Genomic DNA, 20283 nt, shown 5'->3' with positions numbered 1-20283 from the left:
TTGTTTTCAATGCTCTTTTCTGTTGTAAGAGCTTAATGAACTTTCCACGTAAAACGGATATCAACCAGACGCGATAGGATCTGTTTGGGTGTTTTTTCTTCTGGGGGGTTGACGGCAAATTGGCCAATATTTATGGTTTGTGGAGAAACGAGTTATCTTGTGTTTAAACCCCTAGATTTTGCATACTTTTTGTCCTATATAGAAGCGCCTCTAAAACTGGGCCTTCTATAGATAAGCAATATGGTAAATTTGTTGAATGTTTTGAATTCACACATTTTCCTGAACGTAATATCGCAAAATTTGAAAGGAGGATCGCGGAAAGGACATGGGCGTTTTCCAATCGTTTCATTGAGGTCAGCAAACATCAGCACGGCCATCGAACCCTGATTCTGTAAACAATATTTCTTTCTTTTCATTCGGTGGCAAAACGACTAAAGGTTTTAAAATTCATATGTTTTTTTGTGCACGGAAGAAGGCGTGAGAGGATCAGAATTTGATAAAAGACTGCCCTTTGCACTATCATCCTTGTTTTTCCCCATTCATTTAACATTTTTTAAACGTGGGAGTGTCAGCCTATCGATTATGAAATTGAGTAAAATGGCACGTGGAACCCGTGATATTCGATTTCCGCTGTGTGAGACTGTGTGACTCTGTTTTTCTCACTTTTACAAACGGAAGGGTAAAGTCAAGTCTTGTTCTCGGCTTGTAGATGTAAACTCTGAGAAAGATCAAGTAGTATCGTATAACTGGTTTTTTTTAATACTTAGCAGCCCGTCTTTTTCTTATAATTTAGAATCTTCCTCCCTCTCGCATATTGACCCTTTCGTCTCCTCGTTGATAGTGAGAAATACGGAATCCATACTCCTGTATATTCTGTTTTGGTCTGTCTATTCAACATTTCGATAGGTAGCCTGCTTGCAGGCGGTAAGTTTGGAATTTTGGTCGCCATATTGGACGGGTGGAAGATCTGGGACAAGTGATAGAACTTCTGAATTCCACCCGTCCAATATGGTGACCAAAATACAAAATTACCTCTTGCAAGCAGGCTATTCGATAGGGTGATCATGATCGCAGTACAAGTAATGCAACTTTTAGTTTGCATTCCTAGGTACAAATGGTATCCATGGTAGCTATCGTGATTATGATCTGTTAAGCTTTGGCGTTCGTGGTTTTGATTAAAATGTTAACTGTAACGTGGTCAATTCCTTTTGTCATCAGGCAAGGCAGAGCGCTCCCAACGAAGCAGCAGAGAGCGAGCATGCGCGGCTAGCATCCGGTGGCGCCAGTAGTCTGGAACCAGGTTTCCATGAGGAGACCATCACACCTCAAGTCCTTGCATCAGTGGCTTCTGAATTCCCTTTCCTAGAAGAAGAGCATCTGAAGTATGAAGCGGATAATAACGTGATGCCATCATGTGGCGAGGAAATGCAGGACTGTGAAAAACTGGTTTCTGAGCCAGAACTCGTTTCAGCGCGAAGGAACCTGGACTCTGTCATGGATGACATTGATCGGCGAATTCAAGACCTTGCTGAACAGCGTGACGATATGGACAGAACTCAAACAAACACGAACGATCTTGTAGTGCTTGATTCGGACGACGAAGTTGACCTCCCTCCCCTTCCTGAATCGTCTCCACCGTCCCTCCCTACCGAACCACCACCTGATTTCCCAAATGGCTCTCCGCCAGTGCTGGACCATGCAATCGAATTTTTGTTGAGGGATGAAACCTCCCCTCTCAGGGACGCGGCTACGCTGCGGGCATCTTCTCGGGCGCGTTCTCGCTCACAAAGCAAAACTACATCACAGGCTTCATCAAGGGTGGAGTCCCCCGTAACTGTGGAAGAAAATACCGTGATCTTGGAATCGGAGCCAATTCAACTTGGAGGGATGCTGCAGGACACTTCGAAACCGCGCTCTTCATCCTTGAAGAACCCCTCAAGTCAGGGATCCACGAAGGTCCCTCCTCAAGTCCTTCCGAAACCCAAAAGGACGTTGCTCCAAATGCGTCGAGCGGGAGAGTTGCACAAACCATTAGTCTCGTATGAAAACCCAACTAGGCCTCCTGCGGCGACGTCGCAGTGGTCACGTGACAAGGAGGACGGTGTGATTCCCCCGAGGGGAATTGTTCTTAATCGGGCCTCTTCGATTAATCGCGGAGAAATTGGTGCATTGAAGGAGAAAGTGGAGTTCTTGGAGAAGCAACTTAAGGTAGGGGCTGGTTATTTGTTTTTTCGTTGATGTTGCTAAGGTGTTCTCATGAGGTCGCGTAGAAGGGTTGATTTCCTGACGTTACATTTTGGCCTTTTAACACGATACACACGACAGATTGAAAGAACATTCTCAACCGGCCATTTTCTCGTTGACATCATTCCTTGGTTTCAAACCCAGTGCGGTCTTTCGTGAGGGTAATTTGTTTTACCCTCTTTATACCGTTACAGTGTGTAGATAAGAACTGGCTCTTATGAGAAAGACTTCTCCAGCTGATTGTCTTGTTATAAGAATTAGAATTTATAGATTATTATTATTATTATTATTATTTGAATATTAACTTGGAGTTATGAGAATGTTATTAGAATTCTGTTATGCACAGTCTATTTTCTTGGCTGAAATTAATGTTCTGGAAACTTTCTATTTACTACCCGAGGTTTATCGTGCCTTCCCAAGACGTATTTTATTCTGTGTTCCAGGCTGTATTTATTCACGTTGAGATTTATTCTTAGCTTGAATAAATATAGTGTCGGAAATCAGGAGCATTACTAGACATTCCAGTTTCATTCGTTAAATAAGGACTTGGCGATTTTGTAAAAGCTTTGTTAAGAGACCATTTATCAGGGGTGTTTTGCCTCGTTTTCCAGGTGAGTCTAAATGCAAAGCTGAAATGGATCACAAGATGCTAAAGTGTATGTTATTGTGATGTAATGTGTTGGTGCTTCATGTATCCACACCTTCACTGCTAAGACGGGCCTCGGAAGGGATGAATGTTAGAGTAGACTTTGAGATGAAGAAGCTTTCTCAGATGCTGTTACCCAGTAGTTAGGGTGTTGTATTTGAACGCCGATTCTTCGGTTTAAAATCCCTCTCCGAATTTTACTTTTAGCTGAAATTGCCACTTTCAGATCATTAAAGGAACCTTCACTCCAAAAAAAAGTAACTACAAACCACGGAAAAACTGGTTACAATCAAACATTTTAGACAATTTATACAAAGAAGAGTTAGTAATAGCTTCCCACGCAGACACTCTTAGGGCTTCGTCACGCGCGGGAGAGGAACGCGTGACGAAGCCCTAAGAGTGTCTTCGTGGGAGGCTATGTTAGTAACTGAAAAAAAAAAACAATTAAAATCGTTCACTTTCAAATGTTAAAGGCGCCGCCATCTTGAATACTTGTGACATGTTAAGGTTTGCTCAGTAAAGTAGTTGTAAAGGCAGCTTGATAAATATGTGCATTTTCACTGTAAACAATTGTAAGATTTGGTTATGTTTTGATCATCTTTTCTGGTTCTAGCGGAAATTAATTTTTTTTTGTTAAATAAACTACGGCGTCTCAGATCGCCTTAGTGTTAAAATAAATCAGCTCAAAATCATGAGTAGGCCTGAAAATATTGAACTGACGTTTTGAGTCCTGTGCCTTCCATACTTCACAAATTCCATGGGGAGGTCTTGATTTGTCCTTGTCGCAATAGCTTTCCCCAACGTCCAAACGTTCTTCGCGTGGTATTGTTGGGCATTTTTGTAAATTTTCTGATTTTCTTGCAGAACAAGGAAAATGTCATTCGCAGCATGAAGGTAAACCCCTAAAACCCTCTCCAGGTTTTCATTTCCGACAAGACATTTGTATGGTTTTCTCTCTTCTTTTTTTGAAGAAAAGATTTCAGTGTCATTCATTTGGTGAATGTACCGTATTGGGCTAAATATGTGCACAACTCTTTTGTTTTATTTTCCTCTAGACTGAAGCTTCTGAATTGGAGACCAAGTCGCAGGTTTGTAGGTCCCAAAAATCGACATTCGTTTTCGAAAGTGGGTATCAAATTTGATAAAGTTGAGAACTTGAGCACAAGCAACGGGAAAGAAGACGTCTCTTCAACGTGAATTAAAGATTCACTGTTGTATGTTCACGTTGTCGTCAAAACCTAAGATTGGGTCATTTAACGTTGTTGTTTCCCAGAGCACTGCGAAAAAAATGCACGTAAGTGCTTACCGCACGTGAAGCACGATATATTTTTCATAAAACCAAACAATTATTTTTTGTTGCGCTGCCATCGTCTTTGCTTAAACACCCTGTCGTTTCGCAAAATGCCAACCTACAAACCTGACAAACCAGATCAAAGCCGGCCTTAAGAGTCGTGAGTATTTTTGAGGCAACTAAACGTTGCGGCTCATTCTGCACGTTTTTTGTGCGTCTGTTTTGGATGATATAAGTTGAAAGTAGTCTCAGCCCCACTTTTCTAATTTTTCTATTATCTTTCCTCCCTTAAATGAAAGATTGTGGCGAGACATCGCGCGCTCTCCCTAGTACCCTTTCATTGCAGACCAGCGACTAAAGAAATTGTCTGCTCTTCGCGGAAGTTTTTTTGATATCTCTGACTTTTCCTTGACAGCTTGAACGGAAAGAGCGTGAAATGAAAAGTCTGGTAAGTGTCCATCTTTTGATATGATTTTCGCGAATTTAATATCATTCTCGCTTCAGTGTCGGTTTTGGTGTGCTTTTGTCAAATTTCCATTCCCTTAGTTCTGTATTTCTCATTTCCCTTCCTTTATTATTCAACTGCAGTCAGAAGAGTACAAATTACACGCAAAACGAGTACAAATATCTCACGGTATTTGTACTCGAGAAGACGAGTTTGACAGGTTTTTCACAAACGTATTAGTCTCACGAATACGTTAAAAATGGCTGAAAATGCTAATTTTTCCCCCGAGCTTGCCAAATTTGGAGGTTTTTTTTAATGATTTCATTTATTTATTTAATACCATACCATACTAACTTACATCACTAACAATACTAATACTTTCACCTACAGTACAACATGATTAGTTCGCTTGCACTACTTGGAATTCTTACAGAAAAAAAAAGGAGGTTTTTGGCGAAAACGATATCCTAGAGACAAGTGATAACCTACGCGACAATTAACTCTCTGTTTATTGAAGAAAACCGAAACTTAGATACGACAAAAAGAGAATTACTGACCTCAATGCATTGAAATGGTGGTGCGAGTCCGTGAAAAAAGCAACGGCCATTGAAGAAATTCTTCACTAGAAACTTGACAACCCTTTATGTCATTTCTTCATCAAAGTCAGTTTTTCTCGACTGGAAGTTTACTTCCATCTTTGTTTTCCTTTCACGCAATGCAAGTGTTTGAAATACAGAATGCACTGCGCCTTGGTCGACGATTGACAAGTTTTCGTTGTTGACCAATCAACAGCAACCTAATATAAGCGCGCGAAACCTGGACGGTCACTCGCTGAATAGTCACGTCAGATAGTTTGTCACGTGAGGAAGCAAGTTACAAGTCGTTTCTTCTATTTTCCGACTCAGTTGAATAATAAATCTCTTATTGGACGATTTAGTGTGTAGTATTGTGGGATATTTTTATTCGTCTCTTGTAGTTTGACTCGCCCTACGGGCTAGCCAAAGCGAGACACGTAAAAATATCCCACGATACTACACACTAAATCGTCCAATAAGATATATTTATTTGTGGATATTTCTGCGTTCCTGAATGGGTCGCATATTTTTTGGCTTTTAAAGATTTTAACACAGCGCAATAAAAAAGATTTTGTTGAATTTTACAGACTGCGGAGAGCTAACAACTCTCTGCCCCCTTCTTAGTTTTTGTTTAATATTCTCTTTACGAAAATTTTGACCAAGTTTCTTGGTAGATTTAGGACTGATACTCTTCTAAATGTTGCCCTTCTTGTTCATGCTATCACTTGTCCAGTCGGCTGGGGCTCCATCTGGCCACCTCTTTTTGACCAATACCATTGCTAAGTAAATACAGCGTACATAGACTCTTGACCCTTGGTATCAAATTGACATTGTTCTCTTGTACATCGAGGCGCTCTTGCAAGGATAAGAAGGTATGGCGAGTAAGGTTGAAGTTTCTAATATTACCTTTATTTCCAACAGGACGAAGACGTAGCATTCTTGAGGGAAGAGGTCAGTGGGTGCAAAGTGGTTTTCATTTTGTTGCACTTTTCACTTCATGCGTGTCCCTGGTTCTTTCTTAGCTTGACAGTGTTTCAATTCTTTCGCAGAATCAAAAGAAAGAGAGAGAACTTCTTACCAAGGCAAGTGCATACGAGCATACATATATAAACTTGTAGGTTCCACTTATCATTACAGTGACGATGTAGTAATTTATTGATCTTTTTCAGTTCAAACTATTATTTTAAATGAATTTCGAATTTAATCTTGACAATCACCTGCAAACTGCCTGACGATCAAGTTTATGCTCTATTGGGATCATTGACGATTCCCAGTAACCGTAACTGATGAATTTAATTGTTGAAGTTTCTCAACGGGAATCACAGACACAATACAGGAATAGCCATTACCAGACTTCTCCAACGGGCGGAGTCATACCCGAGAAGTTTAAAAGAGCTCGCAGAAGCATTTTAAAAGGCCTGCATGCAAAAACAACAGCGCACGCATGCAACCCATCGTTCTCAGCCATTCATCCAAGATTGGAGCTGGTTGAAGAAAGGATCAGCCCTACCAACCATCAAACGGTTTTTTCTCAATAGAACATGAAGAAACTCGACTGAGTCAACCGAACGAAAACAGTTGATACCTATTTTTGTAGACACCTAGTTTTCCGTAAGAAAAAAATTACCATGCTCCCTTTGACTTTGACTCAAGTTTTGACTTTGAAGCTGACAGCAGACATCACATGCTCGGCCCAGTACCCCTTCGCTGTAGACGAACGACTAAAGAAATTATCTTGGTTGCTGTTCGCGGAAGTGTTTTGATATATCTGATTTTCCCTTCTATTTGACAGATTGAACGGAAAGAGCGTGAAATGAAAATTCTGGTAAGTGTCCATCTTTTGATATGATTTTGTCTAATGTAATCTTATTCTAAGCTGTTGTCAAATTTTAATTCCCTTATATATGTGTATTTTTCTATGCTCTGCTTTCACTTCCCATGCTGGTGGAAGTTGTCCTGTTCCCGATATGGGTCACATCTTTGTTATCACATACGGAACACCTTTACCGCATCGTAATAAAAAGAGTTTGCCGAATTTTAGAGACCGCGCTGGACTGCGGAGAGGGAGAGCAAACATACTCTCTATCCCTCTTCTCAATCTATTCTTTTAGTCCTCTCTTGGCCAAAATTGTAACCACGTTTCTTTTTTAATTGAAGACGACTTTCGTGTTCGTGTTATTCCGTGTTCTGAGTGCTTGGGCTCCATCAGGCACCCTCTCTAAGACCAATACCATTGCTAAGTAAAGACGGTGTACAATTAACTCTTGACCGATCAGCTTGGTGTCAAATGGACAGTGATTTTGTTCGCTTGTACATCGAGGCGCTCGTGCAAGCATAAAGAAGGTTTGCTGATTCTTGTAATATAACGGCTTTTATTTTCTGTAGGACGAAGACGTAGCATTCTTGAGGAAAGAGGTAAGTGGGAAAAAATCGGTTTTCCTTTTGTTGCATTTGTAACTTGGTGCATGTCCCTTGTTCTTTCTAGCTTGACAGTGTTTAATTTTTTTTCACAGAACGAAAAGAAAGAGAGAGAACTTCTTACTAAGGCAAGTCAAATTTTCTCACCCCTGCTATTTATATTCTTGGATTTCACATGACGTCACGGCCGCTATGTTGGTGTCTCCAAACAATGAAATGGCGGCCATGTTGGTGTCCCGATCCAATCCTCCGGGAATTGAAAGCTATTATTATGCTAACGTCTTCTTTTGTTTTCGTTGAAATCGCGTAAGTGAAACCCAAGAATAGAGTGTCTTTACAACTAGCCGTTTACGTTTTACGTTTTCATTCATGCGTGCTTATGCAATAAATAGAGAATGTTAGCATCGACAACGAGTGTGACTTCGAGTACGATTTCTGTGATTTCCATTACTTCGCATCACTACTGCGCAGCCCGACGTACTCATATCGTCCCGGCAATTTGGTCTGCGACGACTTTACATCGAAAAGTCGTAGCGGGAAGTACGAATTTGTCAAAAAGAAATTGCAGTTGCTTTCCGCCGTTTACTGTGAAGGACTTGAAACAGAAAAAGTGGAAACACCAGCAACTCATTCAAAACTGGCGCCGAAAGGTGAACTTCATCCATAATAGTATTTTCTGCGGACTGGAAATCGTATTATACGCTTACCAAAATACGTAGAGCATTACTTCGAGAACGAGTACAAATTTTACTTGTTCTCGTACTCGATCAATCAATCAACTTTCTCACACACCGCTGGTAGCCATGTCAAGCTGACCGCCGCAAGCCTGACCTTTATTGCAAATTACAAAAAAAGGTAATACAAGTAGCATTACACTTAGGACTGGAATTAACGAAAAAGGTTGAAGGCTAGTACATTATACTGGTAATGTATAAAAACTTAAAATCTTCGGGTGGGTGGGCGGGAAAGTCGGCAATGGCGGACGCAACAAAAACAACTGCCCGCCCGATAGGTCACATGACCTATACCCAGGCCCCAGGGGTGCATGAGAAAAACATTTTTCACTTATTTCGTTTCACTCAGCCAGTGAAAAATTACTCTTATTTAAAACACGGTAAATGGCTCAGCAAGCTGGTTTTCAGACATGCCGTGTAAGAATTACAAGATATAAATGTTAAAAATTATAAGAATTACAAGATATAAATGTTAAAACAACTAATAAATTAGGTATAACTTAACGGTAGAAATTATTTAATGTCAAGGAAATTTAAACAATTGTAATAATTAGTAAAAATCGTAATAGGCCATTTTACAGTTGTTTGCTCAGCGACCAAGCCTATCAATGGCTGCGAGGCTGCCGGTGACCTTGCATTGATACAGACCTCACTGCTTTTATCATGTAAATTGTGTTGTCGTAATTCTAATTAGTCCGTATTAACATTACAAAAGCACGGAGGTTTGTATCAAAACAGGGTCACCGGCAGCCTCTCTTCCATTCTTAGGCCAGGTAACTTAGTAACAACTGTAAAATGGTCTATTGACTATATAATAATACGAAACAAGCCATGTAAAAATGTGCCCGAGCAATGTAAAATGTGTCCTAGGACATCGCACGTTTAACGCTTGCAAGATCGCTTATCTCACGTATTTGACTTGACAGTTGGTTCCAAGCCATTGCACCTCGATAAGAGAAAGAACGTTTAAGAAAATTCGTTTTAGGTAGCGGTACTTGGAGGTCATAGTTCGAACCCCTCAAGTTATAATTGTGAACTTCAGAGGTTCTATGAAAATGCTCCTGGAGATACGTCGGACAATTATTATTGAATACTTTAAACATCGTAATTTATAAGTGGCTTTTCTCTCTTTCTTCTAAGTTAGACCACTCTAAAGAAGTTAGTACTGTTGATGATCGAATAGAGTAATCAGCGCTAGTAATAATCCGTGCTGCTCTATTTTGTACTGACTTAATTTGTCAGCACGTGTTTTGGAGCAGTCACTCCATACAACATCACAATAATCAAAGTAAGGATGTACTCGCACTTGCTGTCGATGCTAACTGTTGAAGGTGAGTAGAGGTGGGAAAACGTGGCAGTTTAATCGCAAAGTTATTGTATGCAATCACTTTTTACATCACCTGACTTTTCAAAGAAAATTCGTTTGCCAAGCTTTATCTCCCCAATCTTGACATTACTTTATAAATACTGGGATTTAAAGCTAAATCTGTTGTTGTATGGGAGAACCTTATTTGCATAATTTGTTACCATTTTGGTATGAAGAGGCTCGTTTTATCCCAGTTATTCCTCTATAGCCCACTCCGGAAAATACCATAATGCTCTTTCAGTTTCGCCCCAAATTTTGCATAAGTATTGTTTCCAATTTCTCTTGGGACTTACAATGGTCCCCAAGAGAAAACAAAAACAATGCTTATGCAAACCTTGGGGATGGGGCGGGAGGAACAAAGAGTACTATGGCATATTCCGAAGTGGGCTATTTAGCTTTAAACGAACGTGAAGCGTTCGACCCTCCCACCTCCCTGCAGCGATGACCATCGCGTTGCCATGGTGCCATGATAACTTGTTATCAATTTTAACCATAACCAGGAGCCCATCTGGAGCGTGCAACTTCCATACAGCGTCTGTGAAACGGCGTTTTCACAAGTAGGTTTATTTTTAGACTAGCCCTTCCCGCGAATTAGGTCAAAAAACAAAGGCAGTTCCGGTTCGGTGACCCTATGACGTCAGCTTAATTTCTTGTAATTGGTCATCGGGCTCCTATGGGAGTCTCATTAGCGGGAAATTCAATCTAAAAATAACCTTACTTGTGAAAACGCCGTTGCACGAAAACAGGTAAATTGCACCCTACAGGCTACGGGTGATGGGCTCCTGCCGTAACCAGTTAAGAATGAAGTTGTTGAAGTTCCTCAACAGGAAACTTTCTCGCCTGTCTTGGTTGAGACACAATACATGTAACTCCTGGCAATAGTCATTAACAGACCTCTCCAACGGGTGGAGTCATAGTTTTTAAAAACTCCGCGAAAACAACAGCGCACGCAACCCATCGTTTTCAACCATTTCAACTAAGCGCAGGGCTGGTTGAAGAAAGGATTAACCCTACCGACCACGAGATCAAACGGTTTTTTCTGAGTAGAACACGAAACCGACCGACCTTACCAAACGAAATCAGTTGATACCTATGCTTGTAGTCACGTAGTTATCCGTAAAAATAGATTTAACATGCTCCCTTTGCCTTATTGCAGATTGGGGAACTGAATAAAAAGAATCATGAGGTACGTTAGAGGTTGTCAGACGATTGTAATCGCATTTTTTCCTCTCCATGATGCACATCTATAGAAAGATGTCCGAACGTCAGTCTGATCCTGTTTATTGTAAAATGTATGAAAAAGAACCGTGATACAACGAAACTTCAATATAACGAACAACATATCTCAATAAATAAATACAGTAAGTAAATTAAATAAATTAATAAAAAAACTAAATACACAGGTTCCACTCTACCAGATCATTACCTTTCCGTCTGATAAGCTTAATATATATAGCCTATCGGCCGTGTTCATTCGTGACTGTCAGTAAATGGAACTTTTGTTTTATAGATTGAGCAGTGGAAGTCAGAAGCTAACAGCTCGGAAAGGGAAAGACAAAGATTGGAGACAGCTTTCACGGATCTACAGGTTAATTAAAAAATATATTAATACCAAAAAAATGCTTGAAGTCGGGAAACCAATTAATGTTACTTTTAATTGGCCAATCTCGAGGCACGCAGCCGAAGCGCGGGAAAAATGCGAGTTAGCCAGTCACTTTTCTTTTGCTTTTAGCTGTCATCCGTTACGTGACGTCACGGGCCACCATGTTGGTAGTCCTTGAGAAACAGACGGTCGTGTCCAAAACTAATACTCTGAGGATAAGACTGTTTGTGTTTCGGTTAAAAAAAGAAAAGGAAAGAAGAACAGTGCCGCTGGTCACTTCACTAGACACAAAAATTGAAGCTTGGGAACAATGAGGGACACGTATTTGTAACATAGGGTGCGTTCGATTGACCCTATTCCAGAATAAGAATACTTGGAGTGATGATTTAAAACGGAGTGATGATTTAAAACGGTGTGTCTGGCGTTTTCAAGCAACAAGGATAATTAAAATAGCCTTTTTTTCAGGTGTTTGACATTTTAATGTGAATCTCCGAAAAAACGAAAGATTTCTGACGTCTATTCCATGTATTTTTATGCTGGAATACGGTCAATCGAACGCACCCTTAAGGAACTCTCCCACGAGGTCCTCACAGGTGGAATAACCTACATCTGCTTTTCTCGCTTTGGGAGGAAACCCAGAAAACCAGTTTAAAAAAACCCTTGCAGCAGGGTCGAGAAGCAGTGCAAGTGGGAACGACCAAGACATGAACTTTGTTCATGTTGGTGGGAAGCGAGCGCTTTGGCCACGGCCCTATCCCTTCCCCTCGCGAGCTAGCCTACGTGTAGCCGTACCCTCCCCTCCTCTCGTTTTTTTCGTTCGGGGGAAGGGAACGGCTACACGTAGGCTACTCGCGAGCCTGCAACACGGGGAACTTCCCGAGGTTGGTCACTTATCCAGGTGGTAATCCCGTCCAAGAGGACTGAGCATCAGTGACTAGATGGGAACTCGTGTTTTCTTGTTGTTCATGTTGTGTGACCCGTTCTACGATAATTGACTGAGAATGTTGCAAAAATGATAGAATCGGTTCTCAAATGAAAAACGTTATGTGACGTTGGATTTTGTAATCCTTTAGAACCAAATGAAGAATCTTCGAGGAGCTGAGCTCAAGCTGGCTGAATTGCAATCAAAGTACAGTGGAATGGAAAAGCAGAACTTCGAGCTTAGTGAAAAGGTAACACGACTTTGCAAGCAATTGTTGAGTTTTTGAAATTGCATGCTTTTGCGGTCAGGGTAACCGGCAGCATATACATACAGTAAATATATCCGTCACGGCTTTTTCGAAATCCTGTAGCTATTACTCAAAGATGTTTTCTCCTGACGTCCGAAGACTCACACAGGAGGAGCCTTGTCACACATTCTTGATCCTTGCACAATTCGTTTTTACAATAGATTTAGTAATTCTCCAAATTGATAATAGCGGAAATAAGGGGGGAAAACCTAACCTAATTTACCAGTGATATAAAAACATTAGATCACAACATTACTATCACGCTCCATTTTGTAATTCGCATTTTACATTAAAGCTGATTAGAGACTGGTGGTTGTGCTGGTACTGAGAGAGCTCGATCTATTTGCAGCGCAATAAAAAAATGTCGTTGTCACCATAGTTAATTGAGGGGAATGGTGTGGAAGCTCGGCAAACATCAAAGGAGCAAACAAAGATGCCAAGATTTAGGTTGGGAAGTCCACGACCGTGCACAATCTTTTGTTTTACGCTCATACACTATGCATAAATTACGTAACCAACACGTTTTTATTGGTTAGTTCCTCAGTACGGAGTAAACAACTATTGTGTTTTGTGCAGGGTCAAGGCCAAAAAAGAGAACAAAAACCTACAACAAAGAAATTTGTCGGGTTTCATAACTATTCCCCTCAATTAACTATGGTTGTACGATAGCAGTTCGGCATAAAGGAAGCCCCTTTGTGTAACGTTGTAATTGTGCACGTCTGATCTCGAGTTGAGTTATTACCCTTGGTATGAAGAGTATCTTTTGGTCCGGAATGAACGTTTGGAGTGATGTAAAATCTAAAATCCACCGAAATTAGCTGCTATGTGAAAATGCTAGTAGGGTAATTGTACGTTCTTTCTGTTATACACTCGAGGTATGTTAACAGGTGGTCTTTTTGTCAGGTTAAAAAGTTGCAGAAAACAGAGAGAGAATTCCAGAGACTGGAGAATAACATTGAACGCTTACAGGTACGAGTGAAACAAACTTATTAAATACTCCGAAAGTAATAGTACCACAAATAACTTCTGTTTTAAGAAGCTGCTTACAATACTGGTTTTAAGAGATGATATTTTTCAATGGAACATGACTCGGGGATGCCACGAAGAAGCCACGAAGAAATCCGAGTGCTCCTCGGCAGGAGTCGAACCTGCGACCTTCCGATTACAAGTCCGGATGCTCAACCACTGAGCTATAGTTGACTCATGGTAGCCAGGCCATTAACCTAAGTTCAGGCTGCTATTGTCCCGTTATCCTGATAGGACTGAAATTGCCCAAACGTTGCATTATCGCTATTGAAATGAAAGACTGTGATGAAATTGTTAATCCCGGCTGTTTGTTTAATTTCGTACGTGACTTCGCGGTGGCATTTCGCTTGTTGAACATGTAAAACCGTGACAACAGCTGTCGTAAATTAGGTTGTAGTAGCTTTTATTTCCTCCAGACATGGTATACCACAATTGAAGTGTAGACAACCACGGTAACTCCTTGCCATACTGTTCAACGTGCAATACAGGGTTATAAATTGTGAAGTAAATAATTATGTAAAGTGGGGATTTTAGTTTACAGTCCTGTAAAAGAGGACAAGATAGTTAAACCATTCGCAGATGTCATTACAAAGGCAGAACTTTTTCCTCAGTTATTTACGGACGTTTAAGTGTTGGTTCGACATAAGTTGAACCCACGGTAGTTCGATACTTAACCAACGTACTGAATCGGTCGACGTTGAAGCTTCACTTCTTTCCAGATTAATCACCGGCGAATACAATACATGCTTAATTGACCACTCCCAATAGTGGCTTTTCAGGGCCAATGAAACACAATCAACGAAACAATAGAGCACAACAACAACAGCAAATATTTTTTTTATGCTAATAAGCCCTTCTAGCCTCGAACGACGAGCAAATTTCAAATGAATTTTGTTTCAAAATGGGGACCTTAGGTCTAATTAACTTAAATACCAAAGAATGTAAAGTTGGTCGCCATTTCTGAATGTGGTCTGTAGCCAGTAACTTATTTACAACTGGTCTAGTGTAGAGAATCAAGTAAAGTTTATGTAACTTGAGCTTTTGTGTTTAATTTTCCAACCCCTCAAATATCTTTGTTGGCTTTAAAGGCACAGGTTCGAGAAATGGACATAGTAGAACAAGATCGAGACCAATTGGTGGAAAAAATAAAGATCATTGAAAATCAGCGGGATGATTTGTTGAGAAAAGGAAAGGTGGTCGAGTCCGAGAGAAATAATTTCCTTCGAAACAACAAGCTAATTGAGATGCAGAAAGACGACCTAGACAGCAGATGCAACATGTTACAAAAGACAAATGTGACCTTGAATTCTAGGGTGAGTATTGTTAGGAACTCCTTTTCTGACCAGGAATACTTGCAAATTGACTGTCCCAAAGGAAGTAAATGCTAACCTAGGTTCATTTTGGGCGAGAGAATCTTACTGCTAGTGCAGTTTGTCAGGCCACAGAAAGTGCTCTTAATTAATGTCGGCGTTGAATATCTTAGCTTTTGACAGTCATTCTTTGGGGGTGTGGGGATGGCGCAATGGTGAGAGCACTCGCCTCCCAGCAATGTGGCCATTCGGCGTCATATGTCGGTTGCGTTTCTTGGTTCTCTACTCTGCACCAAGAGGTTTTTCTCCGGGTCTGGTTTTCCCCTCGTAAAAAAACCAACTTTTGATTTGTGTCAATTGTTGATTTCAGTTTATGGAGTGTTTTCACGAGACGTCACGGCGGCCATCTTGGTGTTCCTAAATGCAACAAAAAAAAAGCCATGTTGGTGTACCCAACTAATCCCCCGGGAATTGAACTCTATTATCATGCAAACATTTTATTTTGTTTCGGTGGAAAAACAAGGTTACTGGTCACGTGAGTGAAAACACTCTATAGTGTCCCCAATTAGTGCTCCAGCGCTAGAGGACTAGACACTTAAATAAAGTTACTTTCCTTTACTTTTTAATTAATTCCAAATTTAAAAATGCCACCTCTGCAAAAAGGCCCCCACTCAGGGTCATCAGTCTACTCTGACGACAGCTCAAGGGAACAAAATTTTCGTACAACAGAAACAGTGGAATATTACAGCAAGACGGTAGAGTTGTGTTGAGTGACATAAGTATAGGCCTTAATCACACCGCAGCCATGTTGAGTTCCGAAAAGTTTTGTTTTTGCCCACCGAAACTCATTCCCAAACATTTCAACTCTAGCCTCGGGGTACGAAATCTATTGTCTATGCCCATATGTTCGCCGCACGAACGAGGCCCATTACTAGCGGCGTGCATGGGTTTTGACTTGGTTCAAAAATAGACATTTTTCTGACGCTGATGGGGACTAGGCCAATTTGAGTAAATCATACTCTTTGGCTCTTTGGTAATGGACTCTTGACGAAATTAGAAGAGAATACTAACGTATAACCTTTGATCTGGATTTTATGTTTAGCTGGCCGAACTTGAACGCGAAACCAAGGAAGCTCAAACGAAGATGCACGATAGTCAACATGAACGAAACTTCCTCCAAGTGCAGCTCGACAAAATAGAAGAAGAAAAGAACGAGATTCAGAAAAGACTTGCGATCACCACACAGGAACGAAACTCTTTAGAAAACCAGGTCGCCGAACTGCAGGACCTCAACAGGTATGGGTGGGTTAGTGTAGAGTGCTGTGCAATCAACTTGTTTTACTGGCCGAGACTACACCGATTTTTGCCGCAGAAATTATGCGATCAATCAATCAAAAGCCATAATCGATATTTTGGGTCAGTCGCGCGTGCTTTCCTCGCGTGGCGCTTGTCAACGTATTTTCTTCGAGTTTCTACCTCGAGAGCCATCCGCAGCCACATTTTTAGAGTGAGGGTTTTCGCAATCCTTTGGAGCATTTTTCGACAGAAATCATGAAGACTACTACAACATTTTATTTGAAGAAAGATATCAAAATGGAAAAAGGCGTGGACGTTTCGAACATTTGGTAAAAACCCTGCTTTCTTGGAATTTTTTTTTCCAGGGACCACGTCAAATTAGAGGATGGCTACCACACTCTGAGAATTAAGGTAGGCCTGTCGCTTTTTGAAGTTATTCTTTTGTTAGCTTTTTATCTAGAACTGCTAGACTCGATTCATCAACGAGCTGAGAGGAAAAACAAACAGTGGTTGAGAAGAGAGTCGTTCGAGTGTCGAAAGTAGTTCCATGATTACTAGTCACGTGATTACTATTTCTGCATTACCACACGTCGTGATTGGCTTACTCGTGTAAAAAGAAAGCAAAATAATGTGTGATTAGGACATTAACGTTTATGCCACCTTTTTTCAAGTTTCAAGTTTCTAGCTCACTTTTTCGCTTTGTTGTAATTATGCTCTCCAAGAGAAAATAACTAAATGGCGATTAAGCTCAAGAGTGAAAGAAAAGCCAATTGGAATTTTCATTTGTGGTTCCGCGCACCAACTATTGAATAGAATTTAGAGCTTAAAGGCAATGGAAAAGCTATAATGGGCATTCTTTCGTATTAGATGTAAATAAAATAAAATAAAATAGCAACGGCAATCCCAACTAAATCGTCGTTTCAAACATAAATTTGTGCTATCGCTAGTCTGTTGCGATAATTCCGCCTTTCGCACATTGTGCCATGGTAGCGGAAGATCCTCCGACTTGGCTGATACGAAATGAAGATAGAAAAGTGAAGTTCCTTCGATCTGTGCTGATATTCTCTACAAAACCTTGAATTTGGTGATGTCACGTTTTGTTTTAGCGGTGCTAGTACAGCACAGAAATGTACTAGAATGTGGCGACCATGCCCAATCAGTGCCATTGTTTTTGCTCTTAAGACTTCTTTTTTCTGTTCCGTTCTCGTAGCAGTTGCCGCGGACGTTGCTTCAACTCACTAATCTCCTCTTCTGAAGGACGAGCTACAAGTTGTAGCTGAACCTTTTTGTTGTAATTTCACTTTTTTCGATCTCTTTGTAGCTAGCGGAAAGAACGCGAGAAAAGGATGAAGCTGAGCTGCAAATACCAACTCTTAAGGTACCTGTCAGCTTTCCACCATAACCCGCGATCTAAGGTCCCTTTTATCTTGACATTCTTAACAAGATCGGGAAGATAGGAAAGACAAGGAAGAGTGCATTGTCTCAAATATTTGGGAAGGAAATTTTGTATGTGGATTAGTAACAATGCTGAAATGCACAATTACCGATGGACGAACAAAAGGAGCTAATGAGAGATCTTTTGTTTTCGTCCACCAACATGGCGGCGGTGATGTCACGTGAAAACCACCTATTCACATGTGAAGAGGCAGTGTTTTCCACTTTGGTTTAGTATTTACGCTCGTGTTACCCAATGCGACGGATTCATTGTCGTCTTCTTTAGCGTAATCACATGACAAATCTCTGAATCGATAATTGTCTGCCTCTAAAGAAACAAAACACGATGTTCTTAAAACTTCGCAACATAGTTAATCTTTTTTTTTTCCAGCCTACAAGAGCCACAACCAAAAACGGTACCGTTGCGTTGTGTCCCTTTCTTTGATTTGCAGTTGTGCACTGTCAGAGTCACGTGACCAAGCGAAAACCATAACTAATACACCTTATTCCAAAATGGTCGCTGTTTCAGTATTCTTTTGTTTGATTGCAAATTGGCCCTTTTGGCCTCGTTCAAGGTTAAGGACGGTGCCTTCAAATTCAAAGGTATTTTTGCCCCGGTTTATGATTGTGCAGGAAATGTAGATCTTAACAAGTGTTATTGAAATCCAAAAAGAAAATTGGGGGTAACCGCGCATTTTTCAAAGATAATTGATGAATAATATTTGTAACAAGCTTTAAAGTACAAAGCAATGTATGGCGTTCTTTCTGAAAGTGAAACTTGGTTACCCCCAGTTTTCTTCTTGGATACCAAGAGTACTTACAAAGATCTACTTTCTCCGGATAGTTTTAAACCGCGGAAAAAATCACTGTATTGGTAAGCATCACTAATAGGAAAACCGAGTATCTCGAGATGCGCAGAACGTATGCGCAATAACAATAGGCACCGTCCTTAAGTATTCTTTTAAACTTTACGTTTGAAAGCGAGGCCAAAAGGGCCAATTTGCAAGCAAACAAAAGAATAACCATTTTGGAATAAGGTGTATTAAGAGACGCCTCTTTAAAGTTTGCCGCATTTGATAACCAGTCTCGTCTATCAACTATGTTCGCAAGAAGTGTTGTAGCCTGCGAGCAGGCTCTCCGAGGGACTGGGGTTGGGGGTAGAAGAAGCGCTGCGGACAATTAATGTTTCCCTCACTTGACGATAAAAGATGAATTAGGCAAGTTTACAGTTGATTCTTTTCTCATACTTTTCTAACCCCTTTCTCTATTTTCAGGCTAAGATTTCGTTGCTGAAAAAGGCTTGCAAAGATAAAGATGAAAGCATAAACAATCTAAGTGAAGAAATCCGCGAGCTGCGACATTCCATCGCTACATCGGCCCTCGACGATTTGTCGAAGATCCGAACCTATGGCTACTCTCCGGAGAACTTCGTCAAACTCTCGGCTCAAAGGGAGCAAGAGCGACAGCTAGCCAAACGAGAACCCAAGGTTTGTGTAAATACTAGTTATGCGACGCTTTCGAGTGGTACACCATGGAATATCACACAAGTCACTTGTATTTTCTCGGTATACGCACGAGCCTTTAGGCAAGTGACGAGTGGGATATGCCATGGTGTACCACTCGAAAGCGTTGCCATAGCATACCATGCCATAGAAAATACAGCAGCCAACACAATCAATGCGGAGCACGATAGGAATGTTAGATGTAACACACAATCAAACCCGGGCCAAATAAGTGGAAGGCGAGTGCTCTCACTGCAACGCCAGCCCTACACCTTTAACTGAACTAACTGATTTTTTTGGTTTTGTTTTGTTTAGGACTTGGAAGAGCAAAGACCGAAAAGCAAGCTTGAGGAGCACTCTCAACGCCCTTCGTCCAAGGTTAGTTAAAACATCAATTCGCTGCTTTCACAAATCTCCTAATACAGTTCATTTTAGGGGAGTTATTTGCATTAAAACAATGGATATCCAGTTCACTGAAGGATACGCAGTCCCAAGAGTGAATAACTTATATTGTTTTTATGTAGAGAACCCCCCCCCCCCCCCCCAAAACGAATACATTTAGCTGACTTACAAAGCGCCCTGGATATGGTGCCATTTCCGAGTTCATGTCTGGCTCCTCTTCAAATCGAGTCTAAGCGCGAAGTTTTTCTTATGAAAATTAGTTTTCATTCATATGTAAAGTAGAACTAACTATCATCAAAAAAACTTCGCACTTAGAAAAAGCCTATTCAACTTCTCGGCTTCATTGTTTCTTTTGTAGCGTTAATTTTAAATTTAAGGACGTTCGCGCTGCACATTTTTGCGCGCATGTCACGCACACGTCATTCATCGCAGACCACGAAGGTAAACACGATGCTAAAGGCGCAAACATTTTCCACAAGAATGGAACGTGGAAGCATGTGGCATCATGGGATAGCTGTGGACCTAGATCTTCTCGGAAATGTCACGCAATGACATGACAGTGCGAGTAGACAATCGCTTTGAGAACTTCGCAGCGATTTTACTCTCTTGAATGCTCGGTGACCCCCATTTTTCTATCCGTAGATCACTTCCTTTCCTGATTTTGTCCATTTTAACAAAAAGCAGAAAAAATTTGTACGTGAGAAGTTACTAATATTTCGCCTTTTATTCTCTCGTGCGACCGAAGTTTTCTTTCTTAGACTA

The 20283-nt window shown here is 40.8% G+C and overlaps 1 protein-coding gene across 3 annotated transcripts in view; it reads left to right on the top strand.

Annotated features, from left to right (window-relative positions):
- Nucleotides 1-20283, top strand: part of LOC138043450 (golgin subfamily B member 1-like) — a 132322-nt gene that overhangs the window by 94075 nt on the left and 17964 nt on the right. For all 3 annotated transcript variants that reach the window (XM_068889719.1, XM_068889720.1, XM_068889718.1), the window contains 2 exons: nt 18892-19104; nt 19435-19497. In XM_068889719.1, coding sequence (XP_068745820.1) covers nt 18892-19104; nt 19435-19497 — 276 coding nt within the window. The remainder of the gene's footprint in view (nt 1-18891; nt 19105-19434; nt 19498-20283) is intronic.

Source organism: Montipora capricornis, chromosome 3 (assembly GCF_036669925.1).
Source record: "Montipora capricornis isolate CH-2021 chromosome 3, ASM3666992v2, whole genome shotgun sequence".
In the NCBI taxonomy this organism is placed as follows: domain Eukaryota; kingdom Metazoa; phylum Cnidaria; class Anthozoa; order Scleractinia; family Acroporidae; genus Montipora; species Montipora capricornis.
Note: the sequence above shows the minus strand (reverse complement) of the source record. Positions and strands in the feature narration are given on the sequence as shown.